Here is a 27073-nt window from a genome sequence, read left to right as displayed (position 1 = left end):
AATGTTCCCTCCATCATAGCTCTTAAGTCTAATTTGTACTTCTGCATATTCAAAGGTACAAATCAGGAGATGTGAATGACCTTTACTCACCCTATTTGGATGAGAAAAAAAAAAATGGAATCAAACACTTTAATGAAAAAAACAGCTTCAGTCCTCATTCACTTAGTGTTCCACAAAAGAAGGTCAAACGGGTTTGAAAAGACATAAGAGTGAGTAAATAATGACACAACTTTCATTTTAGGATGAACTGTTCCTTTAATGTAATAAGATGAAATCCCATTCTGTTTTGATACTTCATACCACCATATTAAGATTTAAAGCATGATGGTTGAATAACTGAATACAATTGTAATGCTCAAATAGCACAATGATAAAAAAAATTACAAAATGTAAACTGTACTTATGGCTGAGTGTTTGTTGTACCAAGACTATTTTCACATATTTGACAGTTACGATATTTGTTTCAGTCATCTGTAAAATAGCACTAATTAGAGAAAACAGAAATTAAAGTCAAATAACCGACTGCTCATAGTGAGTATAGATCATACATAATACACCAACTGAGAAATAAAAACAAACTTTCATCCAAGTCTTTATTTCTGTCCAGAACCTACTGCCACATGCACTCTGGGAAACGTATGCCAAAGCCCAAAATAAGCTGGTATGTGCAATAAAATATCAATCAATGAATGGTGCATGAAAAACACCCTGCCTAGTCAGTTTCTACTGTTTTCCCTGGCTAAAATCCACAACCCCATGCTGAAGCTGTAGTATATCAGGCCCTCGGAGTGTTTCCCCATCTGTAGATGCTGTACAGGTCAGCAAAGGACATTTGGATACAGCATTTACAGAAGATGCCTCTGCGTTAGGTCAAGCTAGCTCAAATTCCCAAAAATGTTTACAAAAGAAAAAGAGGAAAAGTCTATGACTGGTCCATCGCACTTGGCGTAGCTCCCATCTGAAATGGAACAGGTAACCGGTGGAAATGTTCAATCGCTTTGGCGACCTTCTCTGGACAGATGTTGTAAACTGGATGAGTTGGTGCCTGAAAAGAAAAAATATGAGAAAATTTAGTTATATTAATACATTATTCTCCATGTGGGTGGACTCAACTGAATTTTTAGTATCTCTTACCAGCCTGTTCTCGTCTCGACCGAGGATCAGCTCATTATGGAGGTCTTTGCTTCCGAAATGCTGTGCAATTGAGAGTCCGCTCAGACAGTAGCATGTGTGGTAGAAATCTCTAGACCTGTGGGGAATCAATCATGAACTACTATGAAAGTCTGCTTTGGTCTATAGTTAGTAAAAGGACAAAATATCTAAGACAATTGTATTTTTCAAATTTTAAAGTTAATTTTAATTTAACTTTGATCCTTACATTTAAACAAGACAGATGTAATGTACAACAGGCCAATGGATTATGACCTTAGATATTTGTCTTTTTGTTTGTTACTGTAAAAGGATACGTCAAATCATTTGAAATCATATTCGCTAACTAATCATTCAGACCAGTCTGTGATGTGAACCACTTAGTCTGATTCATTGAAAAGAATCAAATTCAAAAGATGATTCACTCACAAACGGGAACGTTTTGCTCCACACAAACTCTAGATGAGAAATATCTAGCAGAATAATGTTTCAGAGCAGAGCAGAACTAGAAAAAGTTTATTCATGATAGAAATTTACATGACTTTAATTCCATGACTAGATTTTTTACTCAATTACAAAAATAATTGGAAATGCAGCTACAATAGAAAACATCTTTCCTCATATACACTACCATAAATTCATTTTTGAAAGAAGTCTCTTGTGCTCATCAAGCCTGCATCAATCCTTTGATCAAAAAAACAGAAAAAAAAAACAGTAATATTGTAAAATATTATTACAATTTAAAATAATGGTTTTCTATTTTAATATACTTTAAAATATATTTTTTTTCTGTAATGCAAAGCGGAATTTTCATCAGCCATTACTCCAGTCTTTTGTGTCACATGATCCTTCAGAAATCATTCTAATATGAGGATTTGATACTCAGTTATTATCAAAGTTGGAAACAGTTGTGTTGCTTAATATTTTTTGGAAACTGTGATACTTTTTTCAGGATTCATTGATGAATAAATAGTCAAAAAGAACAGCATTTATTCAAAATATAAATATATTAAATAATTTCTAACAATATAAATATTTACCATCACTTTTTATCAATTTAATGCATCCTTGCTGAAAAAAAAAAAGTATTAATTTCTTCCAAAAAAAAAGAAAGAAAGAAAAAAATACTGACCCCAAACTTTTGAACAGTAGTTTATATTGTTACAAAAGATTTAATTTAAATAAATGCTGCTCTTTTTTAACTTTTTATTCATCAAAAAATCCTGGAAATTATCCACATTATGAAAAAATATTAAGCAGCACACCATTTGTAATAAATCAGCATATTAGAATGATTTCTGAAGGATCATGTGACACTGAAGACTGGATTTTTAATGATGCTGATGCTGAATTCAGCTTTGCATCACAGACATAAATAATATTTTAAAGTATATTAATAAATAAATAATAATTAAAAAAATATATTACTGTTTTTTTTTCCTGCACTTTTGATCAAATAAATGCAGGCCTGAAGAGTAGAAGAGACTTCTTTCGAAAACATTAAAAATAGTAATGTTTCCCAGCTTTTGAATGGTAGTGTAGATCTTTGCAATAATGGATTAAATATTTAGTGTAAATATGTGTCTAAACATTACATAAATACATTTTCTCCTTCAAAAAGACACAACAAAATGTGTATACCCTTAGTGGTTCTAAACCAGTTGCCCATTAGGGGGTCTCAGCAAAGTTCTTAAGGGGCCTCATGATGACTTGAATGATTTAAAATGACACAAAACAAGCAGTAAAATAAGCTAAAACAACCCAAAACACAACAATTCCTATTTTTAGTTCACTGTTTTTAATTCTTTTGTTTTTCCCCTTTGAAGAACCAGGATTCCCACAGTGTAGAAAAATCTGAATATATGTGTAAGCCTTTAAATCTCGTGCTCCCTCGCGCTTGCCTTAAACAGCATAAACAAAGTTGACACAGCTAATATAACCCTCAAAATGGATCTTTAAAAAAAGTGTTCATCATGCAAAATGTCTAATCGCGTAAGTATGGTATTTATTTGGATGTTTACATTTGATTCTGAATGAGTTTGATAGTGCTCCGTGGCTAACGGCTAATGCTACACTGTTGGAGAGATTTATAAAGAATGAAGTTGTGTTTATGAATTATACAGACTGCAAGTGTTTAAAAATGAAAATAGCGACGGCTCTTGTCTCCGTGAATACAGTAAGAAACGATGGTAACTTTAACCACATTTAACAGTACATTAGCAACATGCTAACGAAACATTTAGAAAGACAGTTTACAAATATCACTAAAAATATCATGATATCATGAATCATGTCAGTTATTATTGCTCCATCTGCCATTTTTCGCTGTTTTCCTTGCTTGCTTACCTAGTCTGATGATTCAGCTGTGCACAGATCCAGAAATTAATACTGCTTGCCCTTGTGTAATGCCTTGAACATGGGCTGGCATATGCAAATATTGGGGGCGTACATATTAATGATCCCGACTGTTACGTAACAGTCGGTGTTATGTTGAGATTCGCCTGTTCTTCAGAGGTCTTTTAAACAAATGAGATTTATATAAGAAGGAGGAAACAATGGTGTTTGAGACTCACTGTATGTCATTTCCATGTACTGATCTCTTGTTATTCAACTATGCCGAGGTAAATTCAATTTTTCATTCGATGGCACCTTTAAATGTACATTTTATGAATTCTAGTTGTGCCAAGCTCTAAAACATTTTATCGGTAGAAATTGTAAGTAAAAAATATTTTTAAAGTCGCCATGAAACGGAAGTTGTGATTGTTCTTTTTTTCCCCTACTGTGACTTATATCTGAGTGAAACGACTTCTGAAATGAGAAAAAAAAAAAAGTAGGGTGGGGCATGATTTCATCGTTGGGGAATTGATTGGATCATAGGAATACAGCCCCACCCTCGTGCCATAGCACATGACAGGAGGAGAAGTTGTTTCAAGGGGAAAGGAAGGTTAATGTTTTTGATTAAAGATTATGAGGGCACATGAATTTAAAAAAAATAATGAAGTGCACACATAAATCATTTATAATAAATAGTACAATATTACATAAAAAATCATTCTGATTTCATGGCGACTTTAAAAATTATCCACTATATCACAAACAAACAATTGTAAAAGTTATGAGGTATTCGAATATTTTTTGGGGACAGTGGGGGGCTTGGAGTCAAAAAGTTTGAGAATCACTGCTTTATTTGACACATTACTGGTGATATTATTGCAAAATGATAGACTCTTTCATATACGTGTATGCATTTATGTGTGTGCGTGTGAAGTGTAAGAGCTGTACTCACTTGCCCGGTTTGTCCAGAAGGCCTCCACCAGGATTCTGGCAGCAGAGGAGGATGTATTCCTGCAGGGCCTTCCTCTCAAACATCCAGCTACTCACACTCAGCGTTGAGTCTCCTATACACACACAATAATATTTTCTTCATAGGTTAAATAACTACATATGACACCAGATCCCAATATATCCATGTTGGATTTAAATTTTGACAATGTACATAGGGGGAACAAAAACATATGAACATTGTAGTATTTTTAAGTGCTTTATTATCTCTCTATGTTTTCACCTTCTTTAAAAAGAGCCCTGTGGAGTAGCGGTAACAGTCCTGCTTGCCAGAAGGAGTAACAACCATCCACCAGCTTGTTACAGCGGCCTTGAAATCCACCTTCAAAACGCATTTGTTTGCTGGTTACCCAGCGCTAATGAAGAAAAAAAGAAAGAAAAGCCTCCAATTTACAGGTTTACAAGTATCAGCATAGGAATATCATTTAGTGCTGCTGCCTTATCGTTAAGAAAAATCAGCTTGTGCACTGGGACTGTAAAACACCCTAATGTCAAAGTCTGCCAAAGACCCTCGAGATCTGCTGATCTAAGCATCTACAACATTGCAGCACACTAATGTTAATATTTCCAAGCATGTTTAGTGTCCCTGAGGAACCAGTAACGAGATACTTCTCCTCCAACGTTCATAATACGCACAACTGACCTTTAACGCATCCCATAAACCTCAGTTTATTCACTCTAATGGACAAGAAGATTCAGGTTAAATGAAAGGTGGATGTGTAGCCAAAGCAAAACAAGGCAAGACAAAGGACTTACTAACAAGGCTTTGAGATCCAGCATGTGTTCTTTGCCCAGTATGACTAGGGCAGCAGTACCACAGAAGGTGTAGCCACCATGTGCCTCAAGTCCTGGCACTCCACCTAAACCGCCCTCCCAGTTCTGACAGCTGAAGTTCAAAGGAAAGCACAACATTTTAGTATTTATGGGTCATTCTCAGAAATATATTGTGCTGTGTTTGAGATTGAACTCTTTTAGGGACTGTTTAAACAAAAAGGTAAATGTTCTAAATGTTTATTTTTGCCTAAAATGTGAGACACAGGACATAGGACAAAATGGTCTGGAGATGTGTTTTTAAAAAGTTGAATGACCTGACCTGAAAGACACAAGCGCAATGGTCCGTCTAGACTCTAGAGCATGTTTACATAGAAAATCAGATCAGTAGAATGTTCTGTGTGAACAGCTTTTTAGAGTGGAATAAATAAATAAATGTATTTTTTAATGTTTCTTTTTGCATGCTCTGATTCATAACTACATTTTAACTGCTATATATGGATATTAAAATGTTTTTTGTTTTTATAATGCAGAATTTGTTTTTCTGTTCAGCCCTGCTATGTGGGACAAACTGCATATTTATTTAAATCACAGCTAAAAAAACAGAGGTTTGATGTTTGTTTTTTAAATTCTTTATCAGTATTTGATTATGTTTATATTTATATTGGCCTTGTCAAGCTTGATAGTTCAGCTGTTATTATGGAGGAAACCAATAAATAATTTCTGTCTAAAAGCATAAGAGTACTGACACTGCATAAATTTTCAACCCTGTAACATTCAACTCAAACTAATTTTTAAAATTTTTTTTTTATTTTTTTAAATTAACTAAAACAAAAAGTATTAAATATTGTTATATAATTTTCATTAATGTAAATAAAGCTGATATTAAACAAATATTAGGTGAAAAACGTAATGTTGGCAACTAAATGAAATAAAATAAGTACTAAAATGTTTATATATATATGTTTATGTAACACACACACATTATATATATATATAAAAGTTACAAAACAAAATGACAACCTAAAATAAAATGTGAATGGAAATGTAAAAATAAAAGCTTATTCAAAACATAAATAAATACTATAATAGTATATAAATAATACTAAAATAACAGTAGCTACATTTACATTGACACCTTTTGTTTCAATCAGAATGAATTAATTCTGATTGATGAATCCGAATGTAGTGTTTACATGAACGCTATAAAAATAAAGTGGTGGGGTTGGTGTGTGCGTGTTTATACTGTACGTCACAAGCTTAAAATCTGAATTGATTTTTTGAATATACAGTTTCAATATGCATTTGCGCATACACTAAAAAACTATTTTCATGATTTCATGAACATTTTTTCTTTTGTCAAATCAACTTCAATAATTAATGTGGTTCAGATAACAATATTTTGAGTTTCTGTTGATTAAACCAATCACTTTATTGTATTAACTTGAATTTAAACTATTAATTTGAATGAACTGAAAATTAACTGAAATTTTAAGGCAACCAGGTAACTTAATTTTTTAAGTTAAACCAACATTTTTATTTTTTTTTTAATCTATTTCGTGTCCTGATCAGGAGACAACAAGCACATGAATAATTGTGCCATGCTGCTTATATTTATCAAGCAGTAAAAACGCCCCAAATTCCTGCATCTCATCTATGGATGAGAGTCCCAAACAAGGACTGGTGGGACAATATTGTCCTGCTCCACTTTACAGACGATGACTGGAAGGAAAATTTTAGAATGACACAACTGTCATTTATGACACTTCATTAAACAACAACAACAACTTGTTTTACGTGCCATAAGTCATTACGCCATTTCTACATCATTGCACATGCGCAGTTCTTTCCATTTTCGGGTTTCAATCCGATCAAGTGTGTACATGTCCTCTCGATCAGATCAGAAAAGTTTTAAACCACCCCTTATAATACGAATTAAATTTTAATCGGATTTAGCCAATTCATTCCGACTGACATGGTTACATGTGACTTTTTTTATTTCGACTGTGCTACTAGTTAGATTATTAGGGTCCATGTGAACAGCTACTGACCCCAACATAATCTGAATGTAACTGAAATGGCACATGTTTTGAATAGAGAATGTGGAAGGAGTTACCTTAGAATCCAATTGTGCGTCCCATCAAACAGGGTGGGAGTGATGATATTAGTGAGTGAAGCCACAGAAGCTGCACAATATGCACTCCTATCAGATCAGACACACAAGAGCAACCCAGAGTCAACAGGCAGACTACTATATCATCTATGCAAGTTAATAACCATGAGTTACATTATTAGAGTAAGACTGAAAGCCTGTAGGATCAGCGCTGACCTATGGTGAACATAAAGAATTTTCTAGCACTAATCTGTCTGTTGGGAACAGTAAAAGTTCACTCCTGAAAAATGCCTGAGTATAGTAACATCAGAACATGGAGAATAAAGAGATGTATAGCTGTTGTGAAGATGCTTCAGGGTATGTTGCAAACACGGTGACAGAACTCACCTGACGTCCACCTCCCCGCCCACGTGCATCACAAAGGAGCCATCTGGCTGCTTCACAGAGTACAGGAAGTCCAGGAGCTTCTCTCTGATGGGGGATGGGGCAAACAGAATGTGTTACTATGGCAATATAATCCACACAACATCTGAAGGTAAACAGGTGATAATACAAAGCAAACATGAAACCTGTTGATGACTTTGTAAGCCTCCTCTGTACCCAAAATGCAAAGAGCGTTGACAGCTGCGTAGGTAGGTGCCAGGTGAGCGTGCTGACCCGGACCTCCACCAAAGCCACCTGTCGGGCTCTGACATCTGGTCAGAAACTGGCACACACTAGCAGACAACATTCATGGTTGTGATATATTTACATCAACAGGCATGTAAATGTATGAGAAGAACTAAAAAATTAAGCAAAAAGCCAGAAATTCACTAGAGAAATCACTTTCATTTATTTTCATGGTATGACCAATAACTGATAAATGATCGATTAAAAATCTAGTTAGTCTAAATTAAAAACAATTAAATTTAGGCATCACAACATTATAATGCACAGTATGAGAAATGAAAATTCATTTTGATATTTGGTTTAAATAAGTGTTAAATAAGTGTTATTAAAGTTAAGTGAGTGTTAGATGATGGTAAAGGTAATCTAAAAACAGGGTAAATGAGCATCTATAATTTAATTTCCAATATCAACTGATACCAATTAATTAAAAAATATATGGTACGGTAGCGATATATTGTGAATCCCTATTATTATGATTGAAAATACAATTATACTAAATTTATTCCAATCTCTAATTTGACTGCTAATAAAGTCAAAAGAGATAATTCTGTTTGGTGTCAACTATCGCTTTAAGAAAAAGCATAAATATTAAAGAACACATTAACATTCACAGCAAAAAATGACTTAATTCACCTCTTTAATACTTTAACAGTCACTTGAATATGAGATTTTCAGTCTACTTCAAAGTCATCACCTAAGATATAAAGCAGGGGTGGCGAACTCTGGTCCTGGAGAGCCTCAGTCCTGCAGAGTTTAGCTCCAACCGTGATAAAAACTCATCTGCCTATAGCTTTCTAGCAACCCTTCAGGCCTTGATTAGCTATGCTGCACTGTGGCTCTCCAGGACCGACGTTCGCCACCCCTGATATAAAGGTTTTAACCCCAGCAGCTATAAAGTGATCTTAGCTTAGTTTGCATTGAGAAAGCAGATGCATCAGTGTCACAGCTTGACGTAATTTTGACATTATCTGTAGTGGTCACATTAAGACCACGATATTAACTGGGTAAGGGGACCTAAACACCTGCTTCCATGCCACGTGTACAATGATAATGATGTGCAGAGAAGGGCTGGTACTCACTCTGAGGCAACAGCTGTCGGCACAGGCTCCTCTAGCAGCTCCAGACTATGCAGGATCCAATAGCACAGCCAAGGCCGGCTGGCATCCAAACACTGAAGCAAGACAACATGCAGATTCAGCAGCCATTACCGGCACTCTTAAACAGAGCTGCTCAGGAACATGGTGTTCTCGTACAAAATACACAAAAACTAGAAGCATGGTGTTCTCTCTCTCTCTCTCTCCCACCCACTCACATACACAAGTAATGTATCACATGGTTTTAAAAGTAAAATGTAAGGCTGTAGATCCTTAATGGCCTAGTCTAAACCAGCTTTGTATGTTTGCGTTAATAACAAAACTTAAAAAAAAAAAAAAACCTAGAATTTTTTAGAGTGTACAGGTCAGGAACAAAATGAGGGTGAGTAAATAATGACAGAATTGTCATTCTTGGGTGAACTAACCCTTTAAGTTTTTTGTTTTTTTCCCCCAAAATATTGTTTACCTCATATGCATCAGATAGATGGCGTAAACCTTTCTTCAGATAATGATAGTGTTGTTCCCTCAGTAAAGCAGGCCTGAAAAAAAAAAAAACAGTGTGTAGAGTCATCCATTTAATCATATTATTAAAATCTAGCTATTGCAAATTGTAATAAATTATTTTTGCAATATCTCCTTATTCACAAAGTGACAAATGATCAGTTTAAACTTTTACCAAGATTCATAATAGCTCACTAAAAGGCAACAACTTATTTGTACAAAGCAAGTTCAACCACTGAGCTGACATCCTCCAATTATCCCCATCAAAGGAAGTGGCAGTGTTAAAATGATAGAGTCAGTGAGTCAGAACAGCCTACACACAGTACGCTTGACTTCAGTGCTGGCCGCAGAGGTGCTGGGGCACGTCTAATTTGAGGGTATCTCAGCTGAGAGAACAGACCATTAACCCTTGTTCTTTCTATCCTCTGCTTCTCTCTACTGAACCAAAGAAAGCATTGCATTCATTACATTTGTGACCAGCTGATCAGAGCGACGTACGTTTCAAGTTTCATGTAAAGAAATGCTGAAGTTGATAAATTAGCAGTGTTTTCTTCGCAGGATAATTCATTTGTCCTTTCATGCCTGAAATTAAATGGTTAGTTCACCCAAAAATGAAAATTCTGTCATTTATTTACTCACCCTCATGTCGTTCCATACCCGTAAGACCTTCGTTCATCTTCGGAACACAAATTAAGATATTTTTGATGAAATCCGAGAGCTCTCTGACTCCTCCATAGACAGCAATTTAATTACCACTGTCAAGGCCCAGAAAGGTATTAAAGACAAGACACGATGTAAAAATAATACATGTGACTGCAGTGGTACAACCTTAATTTTATGAAGTGACAAGGATACTTTTTGTGCACAAAAACAAAAATATCGACTTTATTCAACGATCTCTTTGCTTCCATGTCAGTTTCCTACACAGTTGATGTAGTAACGCAGTGATGTAGTGCATATAATAATGAGTCAGCGTTCGGACATAAACGCGGAAGCGCTGCACTGTGTTTACTACGTCAACTGTGTAAAGAGACTGAAGGCCCCGGTATACTTCAAACGAAATTGAAGAAAGAACTGATGTGACACCATTTAGAACAAAATCAGGCCAAAACAAAGTTTGTTTTGTGTTCTTTTTGGAAGTTCGAAACGGCTTGCCAAAGCGAACTTTCAGGAAAAGTTCGTTCCAGCACCAAAACACCTTCGTTCTACCATTGGTCAGTGATGATAACGTAACATGGGGTGTGCGCTGAGGCTCCGCCTTCACTCGCGTGGAACGCGTCTCTGACTCTTTGATCTGTTGTGTTTGTTGTGGTAAGAGCTCCGCGGGTGAAAGCATGAACAGACTAGATAGCTGCTTTATAGTTCAAAATGAAGTTGTGCTTGTAAAAAAAATGAGGCACTGTTTTTCATGTTTGATACTGTAAAGCTGCTTTGATTTTAAGCAATCCATTGAATACAGTGCTATATGAAGACGTGACGTGACTGGAGTGCTACTTTGCAGAGCTCGTGCTAACATTCCCATGCTGTTATGATCAGACGCTTTTCTTATGCGGTCTATAATAAATGCTTGCTGTTTTCTCATTTTTGTTGTGTTTATTTTGTTACTGAGCAGAAAGTGCACGCACATATTTACATATTCATTACCCACTCAGTGTGGGCGGGGTCAGATGTTCGTTTACAGTATATCGCTGGTCACACATTTCGAACTTCGTTTTACCCCTAAACGAAGAACGAAAAAGAAGTTTGTTTGAAGTATACCGGAGCCTTGACATGTAAGAGATTGTTGAATAAAGTTTTTTTTTTTTTTTTTTGTGCACATAAAGTATTCTCGTCACTTCATAACATTAAGGTTGAACCGCTAGAGTCACTTTGACAATTTTAACAATGTCTTTAGTACCCTTCGGGGATTGACAGTGGTAATTAAATTGCTGTATATGGAATATCAAAAATATCTTAATTTGTGTTCCAAAGATGACTGAAGGTCTTACAGGTTTGGAACAACATGAGGGTGAGTAATTAATGACAGAATTTTCATTTTTGGGTGAACTAACCTTTTAACTGTAATTGAACTGACAGTCTGTGGATGTACCATCCAACTTGCTACACTACCATTCAAATGTTTGAGGTAAAAAATTCTAAAGTTTCACCAATTTATTTGATAAAAAATACAGTATTTTAAAATAACTTCTCTATTTTAAAATATACTTTATTCCTGTCATGGCAAAAATTAATTTTCAGGAGTCATCACTCCAGTCTTTAGTGTCACATGATCCTTCAGAAATCATTCTAATGTGCTGATTTGGTGCTCAAAAAACATTTTTTAATATTATCAGTGCTGACAACAGTTGTGCTGCTTAATATATGTAGAAAACATGTCTTTTCAGGATTCCTTGATAGAAAGTTAAAAAGAACAGCATTTAATTGAAATAGAAATCTTTTGTTACACTGTAAATGTCTGTGACTTATGATCAGTTTAATGCACCCTTATATCATTTAAATATTAATTAATTTAAAAGAAAACCCTACTGACCTTAAGGTTTTGAACAGTAGTGTATATAATTATTACTTAATTATTTATGTAAAAAAAAAAAAAAGAAAAGAAAAAGAAATTACCTTTAACTGCATCACAAGAACCTCACATCATCATATTGATATTACGCACAATAAATGGCATCATCATCATCTGAACATGTATCTATTCCCAAAATGACTGTTTGTAGTGTTTATGAGTGTGTTTTTCCATAGTTTTCTCATTGGAGTATGAAATTAAAAACGTTGTGGCATATCTGAATATGTGGTAGATCAGCTGAAGTGCTACTACAGCAACTCGTCCAAATGTTTTGGTTACACATCCTTTGTCCTCCAGTCTGATTACATCAGTTTTAATCACATCTGGGTTTCTTATTACTTCTCTTGGTATAGAGGAAATAAGTTACACAGATACACAGATGTCATGCTGTGGTGAAAGGTGAAAATTAGCTGTACCCGCAGCAAATTTCACTGGTATATAGACTTTAAGTTTTTCTGCATATGATGTGATGCTGCAAAGTAATACAAATTAAAAATGAAAAATAAATAAATAAATACAACTATGCTACAAAACATACTCAGCAGACACAAGCAGAGGACAATCTGATGGTGCGAAAGACATCGGTCACAGACAAAATATGTACTTGTACACACTGAAAATCAATGCTGTGGAGAACCTGTTTGTGTTAATGGCCAGAGAAGGCTGAACTTTACTTACTGCGGAGAGGTGTGAATTTGCTGGTAAACACTGTATACCTCTTGAATACTGCATTCAACTTTTCTCTGGATTCAATGATAAAACAGGAAACAAAAATGTGGAGGTGAGATAACCGAACAGAAAATGTGACAAAGACAAGCCAAATGACATGCAGACAGAAGGATCCACTGTGGTTGATGCTGACTGCGCATATGAGTGGCTGACATCACATCCTGTTCAGCGTGTCAAACAAAAGACACAAAAACAGTCAACTTTATTTTGGAAATCATAGTATGACTTAAAGGTGCAATATGTAATAATTGTGTCCGCTAGAGGTCGCTAGAAGCCTATTCAGAACAAAGGCGTAGCTGGATGACGCCAAGTTTGAGAGCGGAATCCTGGGACATGTGGTCTACATCTCAACGGACGGTGCAAAAGAATAGGGATTGGAGTCTGGAAGAAATCATAATCATGGATGAGATTATTTATGTTTCTGTAGTATGAAGCAGAGCAGGACCGAGTGTTGTGGGAGCTGAACGAGGCCGCTGGAGCGATTGCGCAACACACGCCTCACGAGCAGCGGGACTTTTATTATGCCACAGTCGCCGGCACCGATTCCAGTCATGAGTATGAGGTAACACAGCTCTGTTTAACATATTATTAGATATATTTGAGTGTGTTGAAAAAATTATAACGTTACTCTGTGCGTTCGCTCGGCGGCTGCTGTGAGACACTGTTGCACACTGCAGTAAGACAGATCATATTAAATATTGGATGGCTTGTGTTGATAAATGGCATGCAATTAATTTTAAAACGTATTGTATGATGGAAAAAAATATGTATTACTGTTAATAAAAATAAAGCTGCATCTGATTATGCTATGTTAGCTACTTTACAAAATAGTGTTTTTCTCTGAGGCATTGTAAAGCATGGTACTCGCAAAAAAATCAAGAAAACTGATTTTAAAAGTGCCCTAGAACCCCTTTTCAAAAGATGTAATATAAGTCTAAGGTGTCCCCTGAACATGTCTGTGAAGTTTCAGCTCAAAATACCCCATAGATTTTTTTTTAATTAATTTTTTTAACTGCCTATTTTGAGCCATAATTACATATGCACCGATTAAGAGCGCGGCCCCTTTAAATCTCCCGCTGCCCTCCCTAACATTACACACTGTTGGAGAGATTTATAAAGAATGAAGTGTTTATGAATTATACAGACTGCAAGTGTTTAAAAATGAAAATAGCGACGTCTCTCTTGTCTCCGTGAATACAGTAATAAATGATGGGAACTTTAACCACATTTAAAAGTACATTAGCAACATGCTAATGAAACGTTTAGAAAGACAATTTACAAATATCACTAAAAATATCATTGATCATGTCAGTTGTTATTGCTCCATCTGGCATTTTTCGCTGTTATCCTTGCTTGCTTACCTAGTCTGATGATTCAGCTGTGCTCATCTAGACGTTTTGCCCTTGTCTAATGCCTAGAACATGAGCTGGCATATGCAAATATTGGGGGCGTAAACCCCAACTGTTACGTAACAGTCGGTGTTATGTTGAGATTCGCCTGTTCTTCAGAGGTCTTTTAAACAAATGAGATTTATATAAGGAGGAAACAATGGAGTTTGAGACTCACTGTATGTCATTTCCATGTACTGAACTCTTGTTCCCTTTCGATACTTCACTCGTACTGCGTATGGGGAAAGGTCTCCCTTTTTCCCCATACGCAGTACTCGTTCCGTATCTCAGGGAACCGAGGTTACGTTAGTAACCGAGTACGTTCCCTTTCGATACTTCACTCGTACTGCGTATGGGGAAAAAGGGAGACCTTTCCCCATACGCAGTACTCGTTCCGTATCTCAGGGAACCGAGGTTACGTTAGTAACCGAGTACGTTATTCATCTATGCCAAGGTAAATTAAATTTTTCATTCGATGGCACCTTTAAACAATAAGACTAAACGTGTTGAGCTATACAACAATAATTGGTTTTCTGTCTATAAATATAACAAAACAGATGTTCCCTTGTCTATTAAAACGTGTAATATATTAAAGCGTCTTTGGTGTTTCCATGGTTTCAAGAAATAAAACCGAAACCCCAGGCAAACCGAGGGTTAATGCGGGTATGACGCAATTGACTCTTCACATGTCCTTTGGTTAAAATTGCAATTTTCTCACGATTTACAAATAGTTTACATTTGGGTTATTTTAAGCACTCAAGTGAACAAAATATATAAAACTGGCCTAGTGGTTTTTGGATATTTTACTGCAAAAATATTACATATTGCACCTTTAATCAGTGCTTGAAAATTTCTATGTAAAATTCTGAGGTAAAATAATAATTAAAAAATAATTTAAATATAATAAAATGTTTAATCATATAACTTATTTATGTATATATAATATATAAAAATATAATAATTATGTAATTCATACATAATTTCAAAAGTCTCTGAAGCAAATTAACTATACATTTTCAATGTATTGGTGCTAAGATTTCTAAATAAGTATACATGCAAATAAATATCACCTTTCACTTTATAACTTCTCATGTTAACTGTCAACCACCCATATAATAATGCAGGTCATACATTACAGTGCAACATAACATTAACCAGTGAAGTATAAGCAGATTCTCGTTGCAGTACAATATTCCAGAAAAATAATATTCAAAAACGTTTATAAAGGGATACTTCACTCAAAAATGAAAAGTCTGTCATTATTTACACACCCTCATCTTGCTATTCCTAACATAACCTTTTGTTTTTTACTACAATGTTGACAACATATCAGTTTTTGGTGAACTATCCTTTTAAATTAGTCTATATTATTTACTAAAAGGAATACGTACTGGGTTACGCAGTGGTATTAGTATAATCGTATTCTGCACGTGCAGAACACACAGCATCACTCTCGGTGTGCACTACCGTATCCTTCTTTAGCACAGTGGAGCACAGAAGCAGAGTAAATAGACAGTTAGCTCTGCGCTAGTACCAATTAGCTAACTAATACTAAGAGTTAAGCTCACCTGTTCTTTCGAGGTCACCGTTTGCACGCCGTCATCGTTGAAAAGCTCAGAGGAGTGTGATTCATGAAAGCATCGCAGAGGTGGAGACGCCTCTTCCATGATTTGGTTTGAAAACACATGCACTCAAAGGGAACAGTTTTCCAGCAAAAGCAAGTGTCAAGACAGCGTGGGCGGGGTTTCCTCAATGGAGGCCAGTGACTTAGAACTCAAGTACGGGAAGCCTGAAAGCACATTTGAGAAAATGGTAGTGGTGCAAAGTTCTCCTGAACGGTTCTCTCAAACAGTTCGTTTCAATGAAACGGTTCAAAAAAGATCCAGTGATTCTTTTACGTCATGACGTAATACGTACATAACGTCCCTCGCGTGACACCAAAATGACATCAAGCTATTCTTATTTTTATTTATTATTAATAGGCTACATTTGTTTAAATCATATCTGTTTATCATTTTATTTATTTTTAAATTAATTAATTCGTTTATTGCTTATGTGTGTTTTCTTTTCAAATGTGTGTATATTTACCAGGGGAAATTTGGTAGATGCTCTTGTCCTGGTGTTTATACAGTATAATTTTTGTTTCCTCAATGTATATGTATATATACATTATATATATATATATATATATATATATATATATATATATATATATATATATATATTGCTTGGCATATTTTGTGCCAAAAACAATTAAAGTAATACTACACACATGCTGCTGATTATTACTTTTTTCAGATAATGTTTTATTAATAATTACATTTATTTTAATCCCAGTTTAGTGTCCATGATTCAGCTCATAAACAGTTTGGAGTTCTAAATATAACTTACTTAAATATAATTTACATTAAACAATGCTAAAATTAAACCAACAACAAAAAAATGAAAATATGTTTAAATAAAATTCTACATTTTAAAGCAAACTTTGTCGGATGTGACTCAAATAGACGGTTACTAGCGATTCAAGTGATTCAAGAAGCTCTTGAATCACTTGAACCCAACCACTTTGGTTAATTCAATCCGATTCGTTCAGTCCGGTTTTATGAACCGATTCATCTGATTCATCTAAAAGATTCGAACTATTTGGTCACAAATCAGGCATTGCTAATTAACAAGCCTTCATCTCCATGTAAATTTACGTCTTTGACGTGATGTTTTTGTTTGTTAACAAAAAACGGATTCACTATGAATTTATGACGGCCTAAAATGCTTAAATTTCAGATTTAATGTTATGCCCCAATTTTATATTTTTACAATATTTAGGCTATATTAGGTTGTAAACTACTATAAATGTATTTTATGAGCGTATTCTTGGTAGGTCTATATATAAAATTAATCTAGGTAAATATCAGTATCAAATATGTGTGCCCGTTATCTCCACCCATTTCCTGAGGTGTGAAGGATGTCGGCGAAACGTACAGGGAGCATACAGTAGCCCACCGCACCCACCACATCAGCGGTACTGACTGATTTCTGCTCACATCGACTATTGCTTTATCTTCACAGTCATTCGGGGAATCGGCACGTAAGCACGGACCGGTCGATGGAAAAAGCGAGAAGATGATACTTTGAAGAGGGTGGACATGGAAACCCGACGCTGAGTTCCTTTAATTGTGACCATAAGACACCATGGCCAAACAGTATGATGTGCTGTTTAGACTCCTGCTTCTCGGAGACTCCGGTGTCGGCAAAACCTGTTTGTTATGCAGATTCACGGACAATGAATTTCATCCCTCACACATTTCCACAATCGGTAAGAGTGTTACTTTCATGCATCCGTTCAAAGAGTTGCAGAACAAACAGCACATACCGATAAAAAAAACCCATAGCAGCGCTGGGCCATTATAGTCTATGAGCCGTGAAAAGAATGGCTTGAGAATTACACCACATAATTAGATGCATTAACACAACCTTTTCTAGTTCTTTCTGAGATGCCTAAGTGTTGGTGTATGTGTGTGAGAGTGAAGTATTTAAATATTGCATTTTTACACTGCTGTCACACAAACCTAGTAGTGTTTGCTTTAGGTTGTCCTGGGCTAATAGAAATGCAGTAATCTAAATTAATATAAAATCATAGGTTGCATAAATGGCAGTGAAGACAATGAAAGTGCAGGTGTATGTTATTGCTTGCATTCTCTCTAATAGATTGATCCATAAAAGTGTCCTGTCAGGCATTCCAACTCACATTGTTTTGATATGAAATCGAAACCAGGTTTAACTCAATTGTAAGTTTTGGTCTTTATTGGAATCTCTAATGCCATTTTCTCTAAAAGGACTATTTTATCACTGCAAGCTTTTAAGCACCCCCTGTAGTAGGGATCATTTTTATTTTATTTGATTGGATGTTATGAAAAACAAAATTTGGTTTTAAAAAGGTATTTCATAAACCTCTCATTTCAGTGTTCACACTGTGCTGATATTACGTCCTGACAACAGCGTATTTAAAGATAATAAACAGAGAGATTAATTTACAATAGTTTCCATGAGTACATAATTTTATATTTTTCTCATATGCTAAATTCTAATATGCATAAGGAAATAATTTTACTGATTGTCATTAGAATGCCCATTACTGTCTCGACCACAAACTTTTAATTTTACATATTTTTCTCATTCATGCAAACTAATAAGTGACGCTTATAATGTATAATAGTAGTCTTTCCAAACCTTTAGGACTTTCTTTTTGCTACCATGGAAACCATGGAAGTAGTGATCTTGCAAAAAAAAAAAAAATTGCTCTTCCATACACTGAATGTGCATGATGACCACGATTATCCCTATGCAATTTCATTGTATGGAAAAGAGTAGCTTGGCTAGTAGTTTGCTAAATATCTAATTTCGTGTTCCACAGAGGCAAGAAAGTCATATGGGTTTGGAATGATATGAGGGTGAGTAAATTGTGACCGAACTATTATGCCCCTTTTCATAAGATGTAATACAAGTCTCTGGTGTCCCCAGAGTGTGTCTATGAAGTTTCAGCTCAAAATACCCTACAGATCATTTATTATAGCTTGTCAAATCTGCCCCTATTTGGGCGTGAGCAAAAACACGCCATTTTGTGTGTGTCCCTTTAATGCAAATGAGCTGCTGCTCCCAGCCCCCTTTCCAGAAGAGGGCAAGGCTTTAACATCTCACGCTTAGGTTGCTCAACAACAACACAGCTGGAGAATCTCACACAGCAAAATTGACGATTGTCAGTAACGTGTACAGCCTTAGGGGCCATACACAGAACGCGTCTTTGAGTCTAAAACGCGAGGGTCTCGAGATGCCCTTTTGAGATGTGATGCAATAACGACAATAACGGATATAATAGAAATAGGCAAACAGAAGGATTGAAAGTTTTGACATGGAAAAAAGAAATTAAGATAATAATGAGCGCCTCCTCTGCCATGTTGCCGTCAAATAAAACAGTTGTCATGCCAACTTCCCACTGTAAACAGAAGCTTGCAACGGTTGCCCCGCCTCCGAGTTCTTCTGATTGGTCCAATGTTTTGGAACTGACATTGATGAGCGCCGCTGGATGTAAAAGTTGAAATTATTTTAACTTTACACAGCGTCTTAAAAATGTGGCGCTCATGTGCGAGGTGCTACAAAAGATGTGAGACACGAGCGTAACGGTCATGCACGTCCACCAAGAGCGTTTACATAGAAAAACAATGGGAAAGTAGCGCATTGGAATAGAAAAACGTGTTCAGTGTGAACGGCCCCTTACATTGTTCAAACCGGAGTCGGACACTGATGGAGAGACTCAGGAAGAAGTTATAACTTTTAGAATATAACTGGATGTTTCTGAATGGTTAAATTTGATAAATTTATGTATTTGCTGGGGAGTTGATTCAACTCATCGACTAGCATGTGCCGCTATGTTTGAAGAGCCGTCATGCAACTTTTGTGCAAATCCAGCGTTGATTTGACCCTCGTTTGTGAAGCAGTCCGGCGTAAAATGGCGGCATGGTAACAACACTCTACTGCAACAACACTTCCTCTTCTCAAAAGCAGACCAACAGGGCCTCACCCCCTTTGTTGCATGTTCACGGGGACAGGGTTTGTGTAAATCTAACTTATTTTTATGCATTATATGCATTTTTTATTTAATTCCAACTTTAAAAGCATTGGATCATCATTATCACATTTACAGGGATAGTTTGCCCAAAAATGAAAATATTATTATCATACTATGAATTCTACGAAAGATGTGAGGATGAGTAAATGATGACAAAAATTCACGTTTTTATGTGAACTACTTATTTTAATGAAGCGTTTGAGGTGCTGGACCCAAAATTTTTATCCCTCAATTAAATCCCATGCTTCATTAGATGTGGAGTGAATGTCAGGCTGTTATTTTGCAAAAGTTCACGGTTTGCTCTGTTGTGTAGCTCTCTCAGTGTTTCCAAGGGAGCAGATAATATCAAGTGGCTTACTCTTGAAATTAGACATAAGATTCATAACCCCTTCCTATTCCTGATGATGATATCCCCCCCAATCAATAAGGAATGAGAAGCCCTGACTCATTCCTGCAGCCTGCTGTCTGTCCCATCAGAGTTTATTTAATATGGTGGGATGGATCTCTTTTTGTTAAGTAGTGATGTGATACAGAACAATCTTTAACTGCTGGATAAAAGCTTTAGTCTGACTGGTCCTGAGAGATGGCTGGCGTCTCGCCCTAAAACATGGTTCAATAAGCTCTGGTCCGCTGGGCTATGACCCATATATATATTATGATACTAGGCTGTCAAGGACCTTAGCGCTGTACTGAAATATTACTCACAGTGGAAGAGATGTCTGTGTGGTCTGAAAGTTAATTTGAAGCATTAGCTAATGGTTATATATTTGCCTCAAGGCAACATGCTGTTATGTTAAATTGTTCTTGCTATAGAAAGCAGCTGTTGATTGATTGGCTAGATGATAAATAGAAAAAGGTATGAGCTCCATTTCTATTTTGTTGGTTTCTCTTGTTTGTTGTTTGAGATGCTGTCAGCACAAGAGAAATTGCGCTTGTGTTTAAATTTGTATGTGCTAATCACCATAGCATATCTGTCTGATTTCTTGTTAAAATTATTTCCATTTCCAATTAGCCACTGTCTCAGAAGGGAAGTGTCAAAGAGATGATTTAATTGTTACAGCTCTGGCACACTGACACGTTTAATACTCATTACTGTCTGTCGAATGGCCATTAGATTGAAGGTCAACTTTTCGTTGTCTTTATATTTCTGGTGTTCATAAACCTTATAATATTCTGGTAATAGGTTTCAGGATATTTGTGTTCTAGAGTTTTAATAGTCAAAATATTAAAGAAATAGTTCACTTTAAAATGAAAATTACCCCAAGCTTTATTCACCCTCAAGCCATCCTAGTATATGTATATGACTTTCTTCTTTCTGATTAACACAATCGGAGTTATACTAATAGATATCCTGATGCATCCAAGCTTTATAATGGCAGTGAATGGGGCCAACGAGTATGAAGCTCAAGAAAGTGCATCCATCCATTATAAACATACTCCACACGGCTCTGGGGGGTTAATAGAGATCCCGAAGGGAGTTAGCAATTTAGGACTTCCGGTTTCATAGCCGAAAAGTCTATGGGTTTTTTGAATAGGTTTTTGCTAAATCGCCTGAAATAAGGTCTGTGGTTAACAAAGCCTCTAAATACTTTCACGTTTTGATCTATGACATAAAACACACCAGTTACAACCCACTTGTGATTTTTTTAATCTTTTACTGCGTCTTCAAATCGGCGGTTGCTAACAAATTGCTAAAAGGGACTACTTCCTTTGGCGGGGACTTTAGACGTCATCATTAAAACCGGGACATTTAGACAGCATTTCTCATGAAAAAGTGGATAAGTATTCATACACAATGCAGATCATAATCAGTGAGCATGTTTGAGGAAGCTTGGTGGTGATGACGTTGATCCGCGACCATGGTGTGCTGTAGTCCGTTTATAGCCTACTGTTAGCCTTTTATATCTGACGACTTTATTTAGGCTTCAAAATCTATAAATGTTGTGTTAACTTGTAAAGATTATCTTGATAGTCAAAACGTGTAAGTGTCATAACCCTTTGTTAAACACAGAGCTTATTTTCTGCGATTTTCCAAAAGTCTATGGGAAAAATGAATAGGCTTTCAGTCGAGGGAACCCGTGCGCCGCTAACTTCCGGGTTGGCCTACAAAAACGCGTCATCCCTGGGGCACTCTATAAAGGCCTTCTGAAGCGAAGCGATGCGTTTGTGTAAGAAAAATATCCATATTTAATAAGTTAAATATGAAGTAAAATATCTAGCTTCTGTAATGAACTTACGAGAAAAGCATATCTCTTTTCCAGATAAAATACTATTAATTTCTTTGTTTTACTTTTAAACTTTTAATGAGGTAAGAAGAATTACAGTGAACTTGAGGTAAGGCAAAATTGTTGGTTTGGTTTTTCTTTTATTTTTGTAGTATTTCACTGAATTGTAGTTGTCCTTTCACTGCCTGTGATTCTGGCAGGGAGAAAGGGAGATGCAGCTCTTTCATCATTTTCCTTTGCCCGAGGCCAACCAATTCAGTGGCTGTAGTGCTGACCTTTCTGTGTCCCTGTTTGACAGCTCAGGGCACTGACACGCCTTTATTTACTGCGGTTTGATAAAGAAGCTTTGCAGATGGCATTAAACTGTTTTCAAAATGGCTTTATACTCATGTCTTATTTTAGTATTTCTTGTACTTGCTTTTTCTAGTGCGTGGCATGCCATCTGGTTTCAGGCATTGAATTGAATCCCTTGAAAATGAAACAAACTAGCAGTTAAAATCATGTTAGAAATGAAGACCTCTATGCAAGCTGCCCATGTTGTCTCTCCAACAAAGAAATTAATTAATTGGTCCTTTATTTAATCGCATTGCAGTCAGGGCATGTTAAAAATTGAAGAGACGCCTGTTGTTTTGGAGTCATAATGGTTCTTGAGAGTGGAATTTCCTAGAAAAAGATAACCATTCCAGGAGCTGGAAGCTCGCAGTTGAGCTTATTGACAGATACTCAATTATTGCAGTTTTGTAGTTATTGCTGTTATTTTCTTGCCTGTTTCAGCTTTAAAAGAGAGGTGTTTTCTTTCAGGGCTCAAGGTCTTATTTTTTCACACGTCATTTTCGTGTTTGTTCGTCAAGTTTCATGTTTACTTCATTTGTGTCTAAATAAATTGGATTATTAAACTCATAATTGCAGTGAAGGAAATCATATTAATTAATCATACTTAGTTTTTTTTAATCACAATATCAATGAACAGAGGGATACATTATAAATTATTTCACTACTTTCATTTGAGCCGATGTTGCTATTTTTGCCCTGGAAACTTGTTAACCATGTACAACCCGAATTTCGGAAATGATGGGACGTTTTTTAAATTCGAATGAAAAAGAAAACCTGATTTCCAAATCACATGAGCCAATATTGTTTTTTCACAATTGAACATAGATAACATAACAAAATGTTTAAACAGAAATTTTACACTTTTATCCACTAAATGAGCTCATTTCAAATTTGATGCCTGCTACAGGTCTCAAAATAGTTGGAACTGGGGCAACAAATGGCTGAAAAAAAAAGAAATTTTGAAAAGATTCAGCTGGGAGAACATCTAGCAACTAATTAAGTTAATTGATATCAGGTATGTAACATGATTAGCTATAAAAGGGATGTCTTAGAGAGACAGAGTCTCTCAGAAGTAAAGATGGGCAGAGCTGTGAAAGAGTACGTAAAAAGATTGTGAAGATTGTACGTAAAAACAATGTTCCTCAACGTCAAATTGCAAAGGCTTTGCAGATCTCATCATCTACAGTGCATAACATCATCAAAAGATTTAGAGAAACTGGAGAAATCTGTGCGTAAGGGACAAGGTCGAAGACCTTTATTGGATACCCGTGGTCTTCGGGCCCTCAGACGACACTCTTCGGCATGATTGTGTCAGTGACTTTACTAAATGGGCCCAGGAATACTTTCAGTAACCACTGTCAGTAAACACAATCCGCTGTGCCATCTGCAGATGCCAACTAAAGCTCTATCATGCAAAAAGGAAGCCATATGTGAATGGTGCATGGCTTCGTCGTAGAAGAGTCCAGGTGCTAAATTGGTCCGCCTGCAGTCCAGATCTTTCACCTATAGAGAAAAATACTTCAAAGGCGACCACAAACTCTTCAGAAGCTGGAAACCTATATCAGGCAAGAATGGGACCAAATTCCAACACCAAAACTCCAGAAACTCATAACCTCAGTGCTCTGACATCTTAAAACTGTTTTGAAAAGAAGAGGAGATGCTATACACCATGGTAAACATGCCCCCGTCCGAACCATTTTGAGACCTGTAGCAGGCATCAAATTTGAAATGAGTTCATTTTGTGGATAAAATTGTAAATTGTTTCTCAGTTTATACATTTATGTTATCTATGTTCTATTATGAATAAAATATTGGCTCATGAGATTTGAAAATCTTGTAGTTTTCATTTTATTCACATTTTAAAACGTCCCAACTTTTCCGAATTCAGGTTATAAGCTAACACCTTATTTCCACTCTTAAGTTCTGTCCTGTACATTTTCTTGCAGTTGAAGTTGCAGTTGATAATATATAAAAACTCTCAAGTGCTTAAGCTCGACCTAAGTGTATTTCTAAAAAAAAAGTGTTCACTGCCTTTCACTGAGTCTGATTTGAATTGTTCAGTAAAGTGAATGGTTCCATGAGAGCATTGATTGAGTGCTCATTTTATTTAAAAATATTTGGAAATCATTATGAAATGTTTTCCTTTTCTTCTCCAGGTGTTGATTTCAAAATGAAGACCTTAGAAATTGATGGCATTAAAGTACGAATACAAATATGGTATGTTTTATTTTTCTCTGATGATGTAATATAACAGCGTTTGATCAATTGGTTTTGCTATTCAGATGTCTCTATGTCTGCAGGGACACAGCAGGTCAGGAGAGATATCAGACCATCACTAAGCAGTACTACAGAAGAGCACAGGTGACCTTCACAAATCTCACTAGACCTACTGAAGGATTGAGATCGAATATATTGGTGTCCATTGTGTGATAAATGCGAATTGAAATTGATTCTGTATCAACAGGGTATTTTTCTGGTGTATGACATCACAAGTGAGCGCTCGTTCCAGCACATCATGAAGTGGGCCAGTGATGTAGATGAGGTGAGGCTGTGGAATTTAAAGCATATCTGTCTTTATTACTGTAACTAAATATAACCTGCTTCATATTTCTAGCTCTTCATTTAAATTCCACCACCCCTCGTTCTCCCCGTTACTCTCAATCCACAATGGGGTTCCAAAATTTGGAGGCTACATTGCGAATCTGGGAAAGATTAAATTTAATCTCCCAATTTAACAGCAATTGAAAGTTTTTGCTGTTTCTGTTTCTGCTCTGCTCCATTCATCCACTTCTAATGAATCTCTTCTGGTTCTGTCCAGTACGCTCCTGAGAAGGTGCAGAAGATACTTGTTGGGAACAAGTCTGATGAAGAACAGAAGAGACAAGTAGCTACAGAACAGGGAGATAAGGTAAAAAAATAGTACTTCCCTGCTGTGCAGTGCATCTTTCATTTATACTACAATTTCCTCCACAGTTGTGATAAACCTAAAACATAATATCTAAGTTTAAAGACATCTTTAAGAACAAACATCAATTTCAAAACATCATAATCATCACTTTTTTTTCTTCCAGCTTGCCAAGGCTTATGGAATGGATTTTTTTGAGACAAGTGCCTTTACCAACCACAACATTACAGAGGTACAGTGTTGCCTGCATGCTTTTTTCTTTTCAGTATTTCTGTATTTTATCAGTTTTGTTCATTTTAGATATTTGAAGAATGGATAAACAAGTTGTTCTCGCAACTTAGGGTTCATATTTTCCCTTCCATTACAGTCTTTCACCCGATTGGCTGAATTAGTCCTACAAGCCAATAAGAAGGATCTTGATTTGTTGGGAGGATCCATGAATGATGAGTTCAATCTGGCTGTTTTGGAGGAGCAGGAAGGGCTGTGTAATGTTAGCGATGACACCCGTAAGTCCTGCTGGTGCTGAGGACAGGAAGTGACATTTTTCAGTTGATTTCCATATTTATGTTGCATTTTACAATTTGATTTTTTTTTTTTTTCAGTTAAAAAAAAGGTGATAAAAACGGCACTTCAGTGCAACTGTACATTATTTATTCAAGCCACACATTCAGAGTCACTCTCAAGTTATCTTATATATATATATATAAAGAAAAAGTGTGAGACGTCATTGACAGGATTTATTTAACATGGTTGTATGGCTGGAACGCCCATGTTAACATGTAATATTTGTTCTTGTGTTATGCTGTGGGACTTCATGTGAATATTTCCAGATCTGATTTGGCTTTCTCTAAAATTCTCTAAAACCTTGAATGCTTCTACTTGACCTTCAATGAATGCTCTTTCAAGGTAATAAATTTATTCTCAAGTGATTAATTGATGAAGCTACAGTTTCTCATGTCAGTGTAATATTATAAGCTTCTTTTCTGTAAAAGCATAGTAAAAATATTGTCACTAATTATGCTGCTTACCCATTTTGGTCCACTGTGATTGCGAATGAAAGCAAGGGTTTTTATCACATTAATCTGAGGTTATTGTACTAAAATATTATCATTTAATATGGTATTTATACCAATATTACATCAAGCACTTTTGTTATCAATAATCACTATTTAGCTGATTAGAATAGTTGGAATGTTTAAGAACTTCTGGTCAAACTTTCATCACAGCACGCCAAACAATAATCAACTTCTCACCCATCCCAACTTGTATGAAATTTATGCAGAATGATACGTTGTGATTCCCAGCATTAATGCTGGTGTGCATCGCTGCAATGACATGGGTTGTATTGCTAATGATTCAATGTATATTACACTATTGCAGCATTTATATGTGCAAGTGGTATTGTACTATGTTGATTTAAATGAACTCTTATAATGCTGAAATGTTTACCTGTGTTATCTGAGAACTTGTTTCATGAAATATGTCCAAAAACAATTAGAGAGATTTAAATACGTATGTGGTTATTTATTAAACTGTAATATTGTGATTCTGTTTAGAGGGTCAAATATTTACGAATAAACATTTCATTATGAAAAGACTTTTTTTATTGAAATTATGGTACTGAATTATATTGGATATATAGACAGAATAGTGTGATTTTTC

The 27073-nt window shown here is 35.8% G+C and overlaps 2 protein-coding genes across 3 annotated transcripts; one reads left to right on the top strand and one right to left on the bottom strand.

Moving 5' to 3' along the window:
* Positions 1 to 248: 248 nt before the first annotated feature.
* fntb (farnesyltransferase, CAAX box, subunit beta) lies at positions 249 to 16073 on the bottom strand. Its single transcript, XM_067383034.1, has 12 exons — positions 15894 to 16073; positions 12887 to 12951; positions 9605 to 9677; positions 9124 to 9215; positions 7945 to 8091; positions 7763 to 7846; positions 7379 to 7465; positions 5248 to 5377; positions 4715 to 4847; positions 4436 to 4547; positions 1135 to 1249; positions 249 to 1045 (listed from the first exon to the last, which is right to left on the bottom strand). The coding sequence occupies exons 1-12, from the start codon at positions 15990 to 15992 to the stop codon at positions 923 to 925; spliced, it is 1260 nt and encodes a 419-aa protein (XP_067239135.1). The 5' UTR covers positions 15993 to 16073; the 3' UTR covers positions 249 to 922.
* Positions 16074 to 17423: 1350 nt separating this feature from the next.
* rab15 (RAB15, member RAS oncogene family) lies at positions 17424 to 26907 on the top strand. 2 transcript variants are annotated; one of them, XM_067383031.1, is made up of 8 exons: positions 17424 to 17638; positions 24663 to 24723; positions 24807 to 24867; positions 24971 to 25048; positions 25325 to 25414; positions 25578 to 25643; positions 25779 to 25917; positions 26014 to 26907. In XM_067383031.1, exons 1-8 carry the CDS (start codon positions 17515 to 17517, stop codon positions 26154 to 26156), a joined length of 762 nt encoding a protein of 253 aa, XP_067239132.1. In that variant the 5' UTR covers positions 17424 to 17514; the 3' UTR covers positions 26157 to 26907. The 2 variants fall into 2 exon arrangements, with proteins under 2 accessions (XP_067239132.1, XP_067239133.1); XM_067383032.1 differs by having other exon boundaries at positions 25779 to 26104.
* The last annotated feature ends 166 nt before the right edge of the window (positions 26908 to 27073 follow it).

This window comes from Chanodichthys erythropterus, chromosome 4, assembly GCF_024489055.1.
Source record: "Chanodichthys erythropterus isolate Z2021 chromosome 4, ASM2448905v1, whole genome shotgun sequence".
NCBI classification, from domain to species: Eukaryota; Metazoa; Chordata; class Actinopteri; order Cypriniformes; family Xenocyprididae; genus Chanodichthys; species Chanodichthys erythropterus.
This window is presented reverse-complemented; position numbering and strand designations above follow the sequence as displayed.

Excerpts from the sequence above, each read along its gene's own strand:
- fntb (XM_067383034.1), bottom strand. The coding sequence starts at position 15,992 with ATGGAAGAGGCGTCTCCACCTCTGCGATGCTTTCATGAATCACACTCC. Across the intron at positions 9,216-9,604 it reads ATCTATCTGATGCATATGAG|TGTTTGGATGCCAGCCGGCC; the intron begins GTAAACAATATT and ends GTCTTGCTTCAG. Across the intron at positions 1,250-4,435 it reads CTTCTGGACAAACCGGGCAA|GTCTAGAGATTTCTACCACA; the intron begins GTGAGTACAGCT and ends GATTCCCCACAG.
- rab15 (XM_067383031.1), top strand. The coding sequence starts at position 17,515 with ATGGCCAAACAGTATGATGTGCTGTTTAGACTCCTGCTTCTCGGAGAC. Across the intron at positions 25,049-25,324 it reads GGGCCAGTGATGTAGATGAG|TACGCTCCTGAGAAGGTGCA; the intron begins GTGAGGCTGTGG and ends GGTTCTGTCCAG. Across the intron at positions 25,918-26,013 it reads TAATGTTAGCGATGACACCC|TTAAAAAAAAGGTGATAAAA; the intron begins GTAAGTCCTGCT and ends TTTTTTTTTCAG.